At 38.3% G+C, this 10861-nt stretch overlaps 1 protein-coding gene across 1 annotated transcript; it reads left to right on the top strand.

Moving 5' to 3' along the window:
- The first annotated feature begins 7123 nt into the window (after nt 1-7123).
- Nucleotides 7124-8153, top strand: LOC126800246 (uncharacterized). The gene has a single exon (XM_050527608.1). It carries the CDS (start codon nt 7136-7138, stop codon nt 7961-7963), a length of 828 nt encoding a protein of 275 aa, XP_050383565.1. The 5' UTR covers nt 7124-7135; the 3' UTR covers nt 7964-8153.
- Nucleotides 8154-10861: the final 2708 nt, after the last annotated feature.

Here is a 10861-nt window from a genome sequence, read left to right on the forward strand (position 1 = left end):
GAGCTGGTTCTAATTGCACCATAGCGAGACGACGTTGATATCTTCCGGCGCCAACACAGTGCTGCTCTCAAACCCACACGAGACCGGAACATACACACGCTCGACAACCTAGCGCTGCTGACTTCTGCACCTCGTCATCGCTTCCTTTGTTGCTGAAAGAGGAGTCGACCCGAACAAGTTTGTCAGACCCGACCCGTGCAGCCATGACCCGATTGGTATTAAAGATTTTTTTACCTTCGGGTCAACTGGTAAATTGGTAAAAGGGGCATGATAACTTTTGCCCCCGTTACTTTGCGACACATTTATGGAATCAAGCATGAGCGTGGATGAAGAAAGAGTAACATTTTTACATTGTTTATTTGGCAAACAAACAAGTATGTTTTATTTAATTTTGCTGCTTCATGCAAATTTAAATTCCTTTGAATTTTGTCTTTCATCAGAGACTTTTAACCTCCCTTTCCTTTTCAACTCAATTCTTTCGCTTCTCGGGTGGTATACAGGGATATGATTCCCCTTGGTACCAAGTTTTAGGAGCGGTTGAGAGTGTCATTGTTACCATCTGTAGCCATTGTGTGTAGCTACAAGTTTGAAAAAATGGGACAAACATAAATTTGTGACGGAAATTGTCGCTTATACCATCGGTTTGTGATGGAAATTGTCGCTTATACCATAGTGACGGAATTTGTCACAGTTTATTGAATTGAGTTACCATACTTTAGGACTTGACCTACAATTCAGTACTTGTAAGTTGTATCAGATATTGATATTAATGAATTTTCCCTCTTGTTCACCGCAACATGCGCATGAAATTATTCATGTTGGATGTGTCTATGCACCTAGTTCGGATTAATTTCTTTTGGTGCAACATCGTTTCATTAATAGTCTGAATGACTACAAATCCGTGTATTTTCCCAAGTTTTTATGAATGTATTCACTGCACAAGTGTCCCTATATTTACTTAGTCATTACACTTTGAATTGATTTCATGATCAAGATCCCAATACAATTGTTGGCTATAATTTTCTTATGTAGTTCAAGTAAACGAACATACGAGAATGTTTTGATGCATATGTGGTTTAATTACCAAAATCTATATGTTAATGCAATGTAACTCATTGCATACTACATGACACTACCTATATAAGACCACATTTTTAATTGTGGCATTTGTATGGCTTACATGATCTTTAAGCCTTGATTTATGTCTTGTTATGACATGGTCCCACCTTGCTTTGGTGATGACTTGTAGTGTTACACGTCATATAATGCACTATATATACCACCGGTTTAAAATATGGCATGTTTCTGGCATGTTTTGGCAGTGAGGCCGGTGACATTGGATTATTAACACCCATGTTTACTTCCTCCTGAAATATGGTAGCAATTGGGATTCAGAAAGTTAGTGAACCATTCAAGAAAGTGTAAAACATAGGTTCGGTGTTGGTTGTTGATGAAAACATGTTTCCAACGATTTGAACAATAAGCTACGGCTTGTTCATGTTTTACGGTATCCATCTATACCACCATCATTGACATTACAGTTGTAACGATTCGCATGTTAGTGTTTCAAGTCTAACGATATGCATGGTTGTTACAGGATTATGTTAACGGTTTATCGTCCACATAGTTTATGTGCCAAATTGCACCTCCACAAGCGCATAATGATGAGTTATTTGATGTTGAATGTTGTCTTTGACTAAGATATGAGCTTCCACTTATGTCTGCTTATATAATGACCTTAACATGGGATCTCTTTTGGTCACTTTTGATGAGCTAGTCTTCCAGTCGTTAGGGGGAGAGAAGAACAAGTTTGTTCAAGTTAAACGACTTGGTTTTGTAATATCTCAGAAATTCATAATTACTTTGAAGTATATTTCAGATATTGTTAAATTGGTGGTGATCTGATTATATAGTACGATGGAGAAAACGAAAGTATTCGAGTGAATAATTAATCTGAAACGTTATAGTGAGGGGTCAAATAGTTGACTTTTTACTTGTAGGTTTTCTTAAAAAACTTCATTCGTAAAAGTTGTAGAACTCATCATTACGAGTTCGTAGACATGTGGCACGTGTAATTTGGAGATAGTGTGAAGAAGTTACATTCAATGTAAGTTTGAGTTCCAAAAATGTTGAAGTATAAATAGAAACGTTTTTCATTAGGGTTTCATTAATTGAAAAACCTTTTTTTTTCTCTCTCTCCCAACCGAGTGCCTCTTTAGAATCAAATTTTCCCTCTGACCCGACCCAAACTCAATCGACTCGACTTGGGTTTGCTGGTGCCATTCGACGTAGGCCGATTGCACCACTAACCCAGATCGACTTGGTTCCCTCTTATGTGCCTCCCCATGGTGGTGGTTTGACTCGATTCACTACCATTTGTAAGAATCGAAGATTGCAGTGGAGAGGCATAACTCCAAAGTTGATCTGACTTCTCAGATGAGCTCTGGCAACGTCGATGGCAAGACTTCTTCTCCTCTACCGCGCGATCTGCCCTGTGGTGGTGGGCCGAGCCATTCTGTGTTGATTAGATCGAATGCCACAAAAATGATGGCGACTCGACCTTGATCTGGTTGCGTCCCCAGCCCGGCGATCTCTCTGGTGGTGCAACTGACCCAGGAAGCTTCGCCTCTTCCTTCTAGTCATGCCTATACAAGCGTTGGAGCTCCATTTGAAGTTTGGAGATTCCAATTTTTCAGCTTTCGTAAGCACGGATGATTTGGGACATTTCGGATCAATTTTGAGGATTTACTCAAGTACATACATGTTACTTGTTTTAGTGTGGTTGCAGTGGTTAGTGCCTTTGGTTTTATGTGTAGAAGACGCAGCGAGATTTACGGTGAGTAAACCTCAAAATGATCATCATAATCGAAGTTAACTTATAAATATTGAATTTCTAAATGTGAAATTGTTTTACGAATAAGTTTTGTTTTAACTCATATGAACTTGATTGACTACGGTTCATATGTAAGTAAAATGGTTTTATTATAAAAAAGATTTTTGAAAGGTTTAGCGATCGTGAACTGTAGTCGGTATTAGTGGGTGATTCTTGAGTGAATGCCTACGTATATATATATAAAATTACGTGGAATATATGAATTGGTGGTGTGAAATTGTGATATTTCTTGGTTGGGAATTATTGTCAACATTATTTATGGAATATAGTAATATTGTTTGTGGATTATTGTTGGCGGATGAGACCGGAAGGGAAGAAAATATACCTTTCGGTAATTATAGTGTTGATTGTGGTTATTTGTTATTGTGGCAGAAGGCACCGAAGGGATGAAAATGTACCTTCCGGTAAATTGGTTTATTCGCATGTTTTTCATGTTTTGTTGTGATGATAGTCGCTTGGTTGGACTTACAATATATCATGGTTGGATTGATATGTTATTGGTGGTTTTTAACGTTGAGTCGTATTACAAATGTTTTTGTCTTCGGACAGTCATGTTGTTGTGACAGTGGCAGTTAAATCGGGAACCAAGCTTTCTGCCGGTGTTGGTTATGATCAGTTAGAGCTCTCTACTATGTCTACCGTAGCACTACATGTGGGATAACCGAGTAGGGTTATCTGCTCAAGCTGATGAGTGTATGTGTTAAAAGAGAATTTTATTATGATGGTTTCTTTCAGTTATTGAGTTGTAAAAGAAAACAAGAGTGAGCTGTTTTCTTGGATTTGAATGGTGGTTCTTGATTTCGTGGTTTTGGTTTTCTTATTTCTTGCATATGGTGTTATACTTATGTGATTTCCTTAACTATGTTTTATTTCAGGAATCACTGATCTTTATCTTACGTTTGTTTGAGTATGATTCGTTGAGTTAGATGCTGTTGCTTATGTCTGAGAAATTATAAGCTTGTGTTCTAGAGTTAAATTTACTCATATGAGTTTTAATAGCTTACAAGGTTTGTTTGTTTACAACCCGGTACACAAATCCATGGTGTAGAGCTATATGTGCAGGTGAGGGTATTCAGGTTCGCAACAGAAGATATTAGAGAAGTTGAGTTGGCGATAAAAGTTATGTGATTCCTGGTCAATTTTGTAGTAAGCCTTTTAGAAGTGCTTTTATTTACCTATTACTCAAGTTGTGTACAATGATATAAAAGTATTATTTGGAATTGATTCAAATTATCACATATGCGAATTTGAATTTTATTGTTCAAAATTCGGGGCGTGACAGGTTTTGTCATGATTTGTCCCACTATGCCTCATCATGTTCCTAATAGTCCCATAAATTGAAGTAACGAGATCATATATACATGCTGTAACTATGCTTGTAAGGATTGATGTCCGACAAATGGACATGTAGTCACTTCTTGTAAGTGACGTGGTGCCTCCACAAATATGGTAGTACCATCAGTAGGTTGTGGTTCTCATAGTGTAGATAGACCATTTGGTTCGATAGTACTTGCTGAATGCGAGTTATGGCACAACTTGATCTATGATCAATGATACTCACTCGTTTGTTTTCTTGGATTATGGTTATTATTGGGGGACGCCTCAATGTCAATTCATTCCAAATGAGAGATCTAAAACAATGACGATGTTGAATGATTTTGAAGTCAAACCATACATACTCTGTTGAAGCAAAATTCCAACGTTGTAAATTGACTTACATGAAAAGTGTTATTCGGCCAGATTAGATAGAAATTTCAGACCGGTAAGTGACCAAGTCGCCTCTGTCGCCGCTTGGAAAGTCGTATGATCCAGTTTAAACAAAGAGATAGGTCATTGGTTAGGTAATGCTAAAACCCTAAATGTAAATCCTATTAGTTATATCTTTGTTAGGCGTAGTGAGAAAAAAAAGAGTTTAGACTCACCTTAAGGCGCAAACTCTTTGACAAAACGCCCAGAAATCAAATATGAGAAAGTTTGCTTTCATAATGGATGTCGTTGCACTTTACTACCTTGTTAGTTAGGTGGTTTCCAAAAAAACTGAATTTGCAGCTTGTGGTTACAGATCATCTTTGTTAGAACTAAGTTAAGAGATGTAAATAAAGATCTTGAATGGATTGGTTTCAGCCTAATTCAAGTGTCCCTAGACCACAAAGCGCGTTAACTTGATTAAGTTAGGGATATTAAAAAGTGTGATGGACTCTTGATGAACTAAGAGTCGAATGCTGCATTTATGAAGCTCCTTCCTCAAAGCTCAGGGCTCAGCACCCTAACCATCCAATCAAATCTTTTTAACTCGATAATGTAGGAGAATTCATTTCGAAGACTTTTAATGACTATTGCACTGGATAGATATATCTAGTACCCCCATGTTCATTCGCATAATGGATTAGCATGAGCGATAATTAAGCGGTTACAACTTATAGCTCGGGCCCTTGTTACAATTGGAAATCTCTATGTGTCTACTTTCCAGGGACACCAACCATTTGATCATATCTATTATATTTAGTGAGTTATAGCTATTTTAGTAAACTATGACGGATCTGTCCAGAAACTGTATTTGATTCAACTTTGACAGAGCTTTGTGATCAGTTCAGAACGAACTAGGTTATGAACTATATATCACTAGAAAGCCACGAGTGTGTACTGTCTAGAACCTTTTACGGTTTGCTTATACCTATTGTATTGAAGAAGTTATGAATATTTAAGTGTGTGAAAGTCATACCACGCATAAATATATTTTTCATTGCAAACTATTGTTTTGAGTTGTTATGCAATTCTCTTTCTGTTGATCCATGTATAGATAAGTGTACATGTCTGATTAAAGAATGTGAAGAGCGTTAGTATATGACATCTATCTAAACTCCGAGATTGAGTTACCGATTATGGGGAGTTGTTTTGTAAACTTCATGGGGAGTCTATACCACATGTTATCTTCAACTGTAGTTGGTGCATTGTGTTATTTTTCTCCTTTGACCAAGACTTTTATTTTACCGAAGAAGAGTTTTGCTTGATAAGGTTTTTACTAAGGCAATAATATTGCATAGGGGTGGGCACGGGACGGGATGGGACGGGACGAGGCTCATCCCACGTCCCGTCCCACTCTTTTGAATCAGGACGAGATCGGGACGGGACAAGGGTTTTTAAGAATGCATCCCACTCGAGATTTATCCCGATCGGGACGGGACGGGATCGGGACGGGACGGGACAAATTCCACATTCCTATAAAGTTAAATGAAAACCTATATTTTTACTTTTTCATTAACAAAATAACATTTAATAATGAAATTTTAACCAAAAAAATACATATTATGTTCAAAATATTATAATTTACCATTATTATTTGAATTGATATAATTTCGGAGTTATTAAGAACATAAATTAGTTTCATTTTGATACAAATATATAAGAATTTTTAAGTTTTCATTAAAGGTGGGACGGGACGGGACGAAGCGGGATATAAATTATTCGTCTCACGTCCTATCCCACTATTATGAAACGGGACGGGATCGGGACGGGACGAACGTTTTTAGATCTCTGTCCTGTCCCGTCCCTACGAATTTCAGGACGGGATTGAGATTTTCGTTTTTTATGCCCACCCCTAATATTGCACCATGACACATTAGAATCGCGATACAAGTGTGAGTGTTGTAAGAGAATTACTCTCTGTAATCTTCTGGTATAACTTGTCCTAATTAGTATTGGTTTGTGTAAATAAGGAATAATATATAATCTTTGAATCTACATTATACTCAATGTAATTTCTATATAAATGTTCCCTTATCAATGAATAAAAATAATGTTTTTCTCTTTTCTGATGCGTATTACATTTTTATGTAATAATACATATAAAATTATTAATTTTAAAAATAAATGAATTTGGCGGGATTTTTAGAGGGCTTTTTAGGGCCGGGCCGTGCTTTGGACTTATTGACTCTAATGGGCCGGGCATTGACTTTGAACTCTCGGCCTTTACCTAACTTCTGATATCGGGCTTTAACTGAGCTTTTAACCGGGCCGGGCCGAGCCTTGCCCATGGGGCCTCTGGGCTTTTAGAGCTGCGGGCCAAATGATGACCGTGTGTGGTGATTGTCAGGTTAATGACACTCTATACTCCTAGACCGAAATTAAACTTTAATTCACTGTAATTAGGTAAGTTAGATAGATTAGATCTAGAAATCCGCTATTAGTCTTGGGTTGGCTGTTGAAAGAGAACGAGGTAAAGAAGGCAGAAGAAGAAGAAAGATGCTGCCGGTAAAGCTGGTACGCTCTCTCGTCTTCGGCGAACCCATCACCACCACTACCACCACCACCAACTCCTCCGACGACGACGACGCCAATTGCAATGTCGTATTAATCCCCAAACCCCGACGAACCCCGCTCCTCCTCTTCCTCCCTACCAGAGAGCTCGTCACCGACACCTACCGCCTCGCCTCCATCGCCCGCGACGTCGGCTTCGACCTCCACCCTACTTCTTCTCTCTCCCACATCATCCTCACCCTCCCACCCCATCCGCCGCCGCTGGCGTTATCCCCCTCGACCGCCTCGTTTCCCTCCACGTGGTCGTCCACGTCGCTGTCCTCAACCTCCTCGCTACCGGAGGACACCATCCCACTCCCGTTTCCTTCCCTGATCGGAGCTCCGGTGCCGCGCCTCCGCGCCTTCGTCAAGCTCTCCCGGGGACTCTTCAAGCTGGTTTTCGCTCCGGCGGAGCTATTTTCCGGCGGCGGCGCGGCTGAGAGCCACCACTGGGACTGCTGCTCGGCGGCGCTGTTCTCGCGGCTTGCCGGAGATAGAATCGGCACCATGGAGGGGTTCTCGAGGGCGCTGGCCGGAGCTGGGTGGAGTCTTTTCAAGACTAAGGTGAGCGCATTGTCAGAATCCGGTGATCGGAGAGGTTGCGGCGGTGGGAAGTCGGTGTATTTGTTTAGGAAAGTTGATGTGAACCGGGTCCGGGCCGGGGAGTGTAGGATTAGGGAGCTGAGGTTGCCTGCATTGGATTTTCGAAATGCTCCTTTGAGAATTTTGCAGTACATTCTCCTTATGACTGATGATATCTTCTATTTAGCATGAACTGTGAAATCGGTATGTGTTTTTACTTGCTGATGATTTGTAGTTGGTATATAATATGTACTGAGATCATAGTGAATCGTATAAATTATCTATGGAACTTGTTTTGCCAATGTATGTTGATTGTTGCCGGAATTTGAATATGTCGGTGTTTTTGAATATATTGCATTACATTGATGATATTAACTTATTGCATGTTCCCCTAAATAAAATTAGCTTATTGCACATGATTTACTTGTTGACTGTCGTTTCGTTGTATCTACATTTGCATTTGTGTTTTTACTATTTCAACTATCTTTTATCAGCTCCTGACTTTTTTACACATAAGGCTGCTCAATTGTTGTTCTATATATCTAGGAATTTTGGAAATATGCGTACAAATAGAGTAACACAACTTTCATTGCCTCCATGTGATGAACTTCAGAATTTCAACCCCTACTCTTAGAGTAATAACAATAATTGTAAAGATTAAACAATAATTTATTACGTGTGATGTATTTGTCAATGGCATGAGCTGGAATGATGATATTTGTATGAGTATGAGATTCATCCCCTGCGTATTGCTCCTTCCCTACATTATAGCATTTCCCGGTCTTTGTCAATCTTCTATAGCCAGCAGGTGTGATTTTAAATCATGGTCTCTGAGATGTGTTCATTTCCATCATAATCTGAGTATCTGATCTTAAGATTGTGCAGCTTTCCTCGATTTTTTTTGTTTCCATTTCTGGAGGTTAGAAAAGAGCTTGGTGTCTCAAATTTTCACTCATGTTTTCCTGCAATTCTTTGTTTCTTTTTTCATTTAAGTTTTAGTTGTGGATCACTATTCCCCATTTTCCAGTACATCCTTTATAATTTAGACAGCAGAAAAGTCTTTTTGGCCAGAAAATTTTCTATTAGAAGGGCGTATTTATGAGAGATTCTACAAAGGAAGATACTACCTATATTTATACGCACACAATGGCACGATTGGGGTTATTTTTAGGTTAAGTGGATGGAGTAAACTAAAGCAATTGTTGAAGAGGATTCGTGGTCAGTTGTGTAATAATTTTTGACAGTTAATTTGTTTCTTTTCTTTGTTGGCATAATTTCCTAGGGGTACAAAATTCAGAATTCAGAATTCAGAAGATGTTCCATATGAGCTTTATTGTTAGATTGGTAGAGTGGTAGATGGAGTATAATTCATGTGTTACATATTTCATTAGCTTAAATCATAGAAAATAGTTATAGCTTATCAAACATCAATGCAATCAATGGAATTTTGTTAGAGAATTCGTTTAGATGCCAGTAGTGAGGAAGCTCATTATTTGACCAAAACAGAGAAAACAAGAAGCTAATGTTAAAAGGCAGTTGTGCAAACATCTTTCATACCAGCTCCAGCATCATTTGAACTTGATTATCACCTTAAGTATTACATATCAAATAAAATATATGTAATTGAATCATGTAAGCGTGTGTAGGAGGAAAGGTGTGCGTGTGTCAACTATGTGTTTCAGTTAGACAGTTAAGATTCTGTAAGTTTGAAGTGATTCTTGTTGTGTTCAATTTGTGGTGTTTTTTTTTTGTCAATGTAATTCAAGCGCACAAGCATGTGTAGGAAGCAACACATGTATGTGTTTGTGTGTGAAGGAAACTATCTGTTTTAATGGAGAGTGATTACATTCAGTAATCTGTCTTTACAAGTCTTCCCAGTGGTGTACTTTTTGTGGTGTTTCTTTTCAATGGACCAGTTACTTAATTTCGTTTTGTGGGTGGTCTTGTACATTTAATTTCTCTGTTATGCACTTTTAAAAAAAAACCATGTTTATGTGGGCATTGGTGCCTTAAGTTAAATGCAGGATGAAAACAAAAGTGAAAGTTTTCATTTCTAATTTTCTATTATTGGCTAGGGAAGGGATTCACTAATGGGAAGTTTGATAAGCAGGAGAGGTATTTAACAACTGAGTAGAATTATGATTTTCCGTGATTTTATATGATCTTCTTGTTGCCTCCTTCCAGATCTGCTTAGCTGTATTTGGTTGGTCTGTCTGTTTTTAATTCCGCATTTATCCTTTATCCTTCAGAACAAAGGTGTGGTTGTGTTTAGAATTTCTCTTTTATCCTGTAGAACAAATAGAAGAGTCTGATGTCTCAAGTTGCTACAAATGTTTTTACTTGCTAACTTCTTCACTATGCATTGGATGTTTCCTTAGAAAGTAGAACCTCTAATTATTCATAATTTCACTCTTTGTAGAAACATTTCAAGCTCTCTACACATTTCAGTTCCATATAATTTACATGATCTTTGAGTGTAGACTGGGTGGTCAGAGCTTTGTGTTTTAGGTTTTTATGTCAATTGTGGTAGAACTTTTGTTTTGCCACTGGCTTTGTGTTTGTATATTATATGGACTGCTTGCTCGTCCATGCTTCTGCTGTACAAAACATGAAAATTAATGTTAGACAGATGACATCTACTACATAGGAAAGTAATTCATTTGCACCGACAAATTCCCTAATCATTTCCAGTTTGCAATCTTTTAGTTCATGAAATAACCAGCTAGAATTTTCTTCTGGAGTGGTACGTTGCAAGAGGAAGGTCTTAGCTGTTAATTTGGTTCCATTTTATGGATGACTGAGGATCGGAGCAGATCGTGTACCTATACCTTGTTTGCCCAAGTATCATCTTGTATGCTTGTGTTTCATACCTTCACCTTATTTGTTTCCGAGCAGCACAAGTTGGATGTTATTAGTTTGTTTTTGGACTTGGTCAGTAAAATTTTGAGCATGAGCATCACCCTTGCTTAGCATCCCCGGAAGAGAAAATTAAACAACTCATGCTAATGATGCTATCTAGTTCATGCATAAGAGATGATTAGATCTTGATTTCTAAAGCTAGGTACATGTCTGGTCTTGTCTTGGTGAGTG

This window comes from Argentina anserina, chromosome 1, assembly GCF_933775445.1.
Source record: "Argentina anserina chromosome 1, drPotAnse1.1, whole genome shotgun sequence".
Taxonomy (NCBI): Eukaryota; Viridiplantae; Streptophyta; class Magnoliopsida; order Rosales; family Rosaceae; genus Argentina; species Argentina anserina.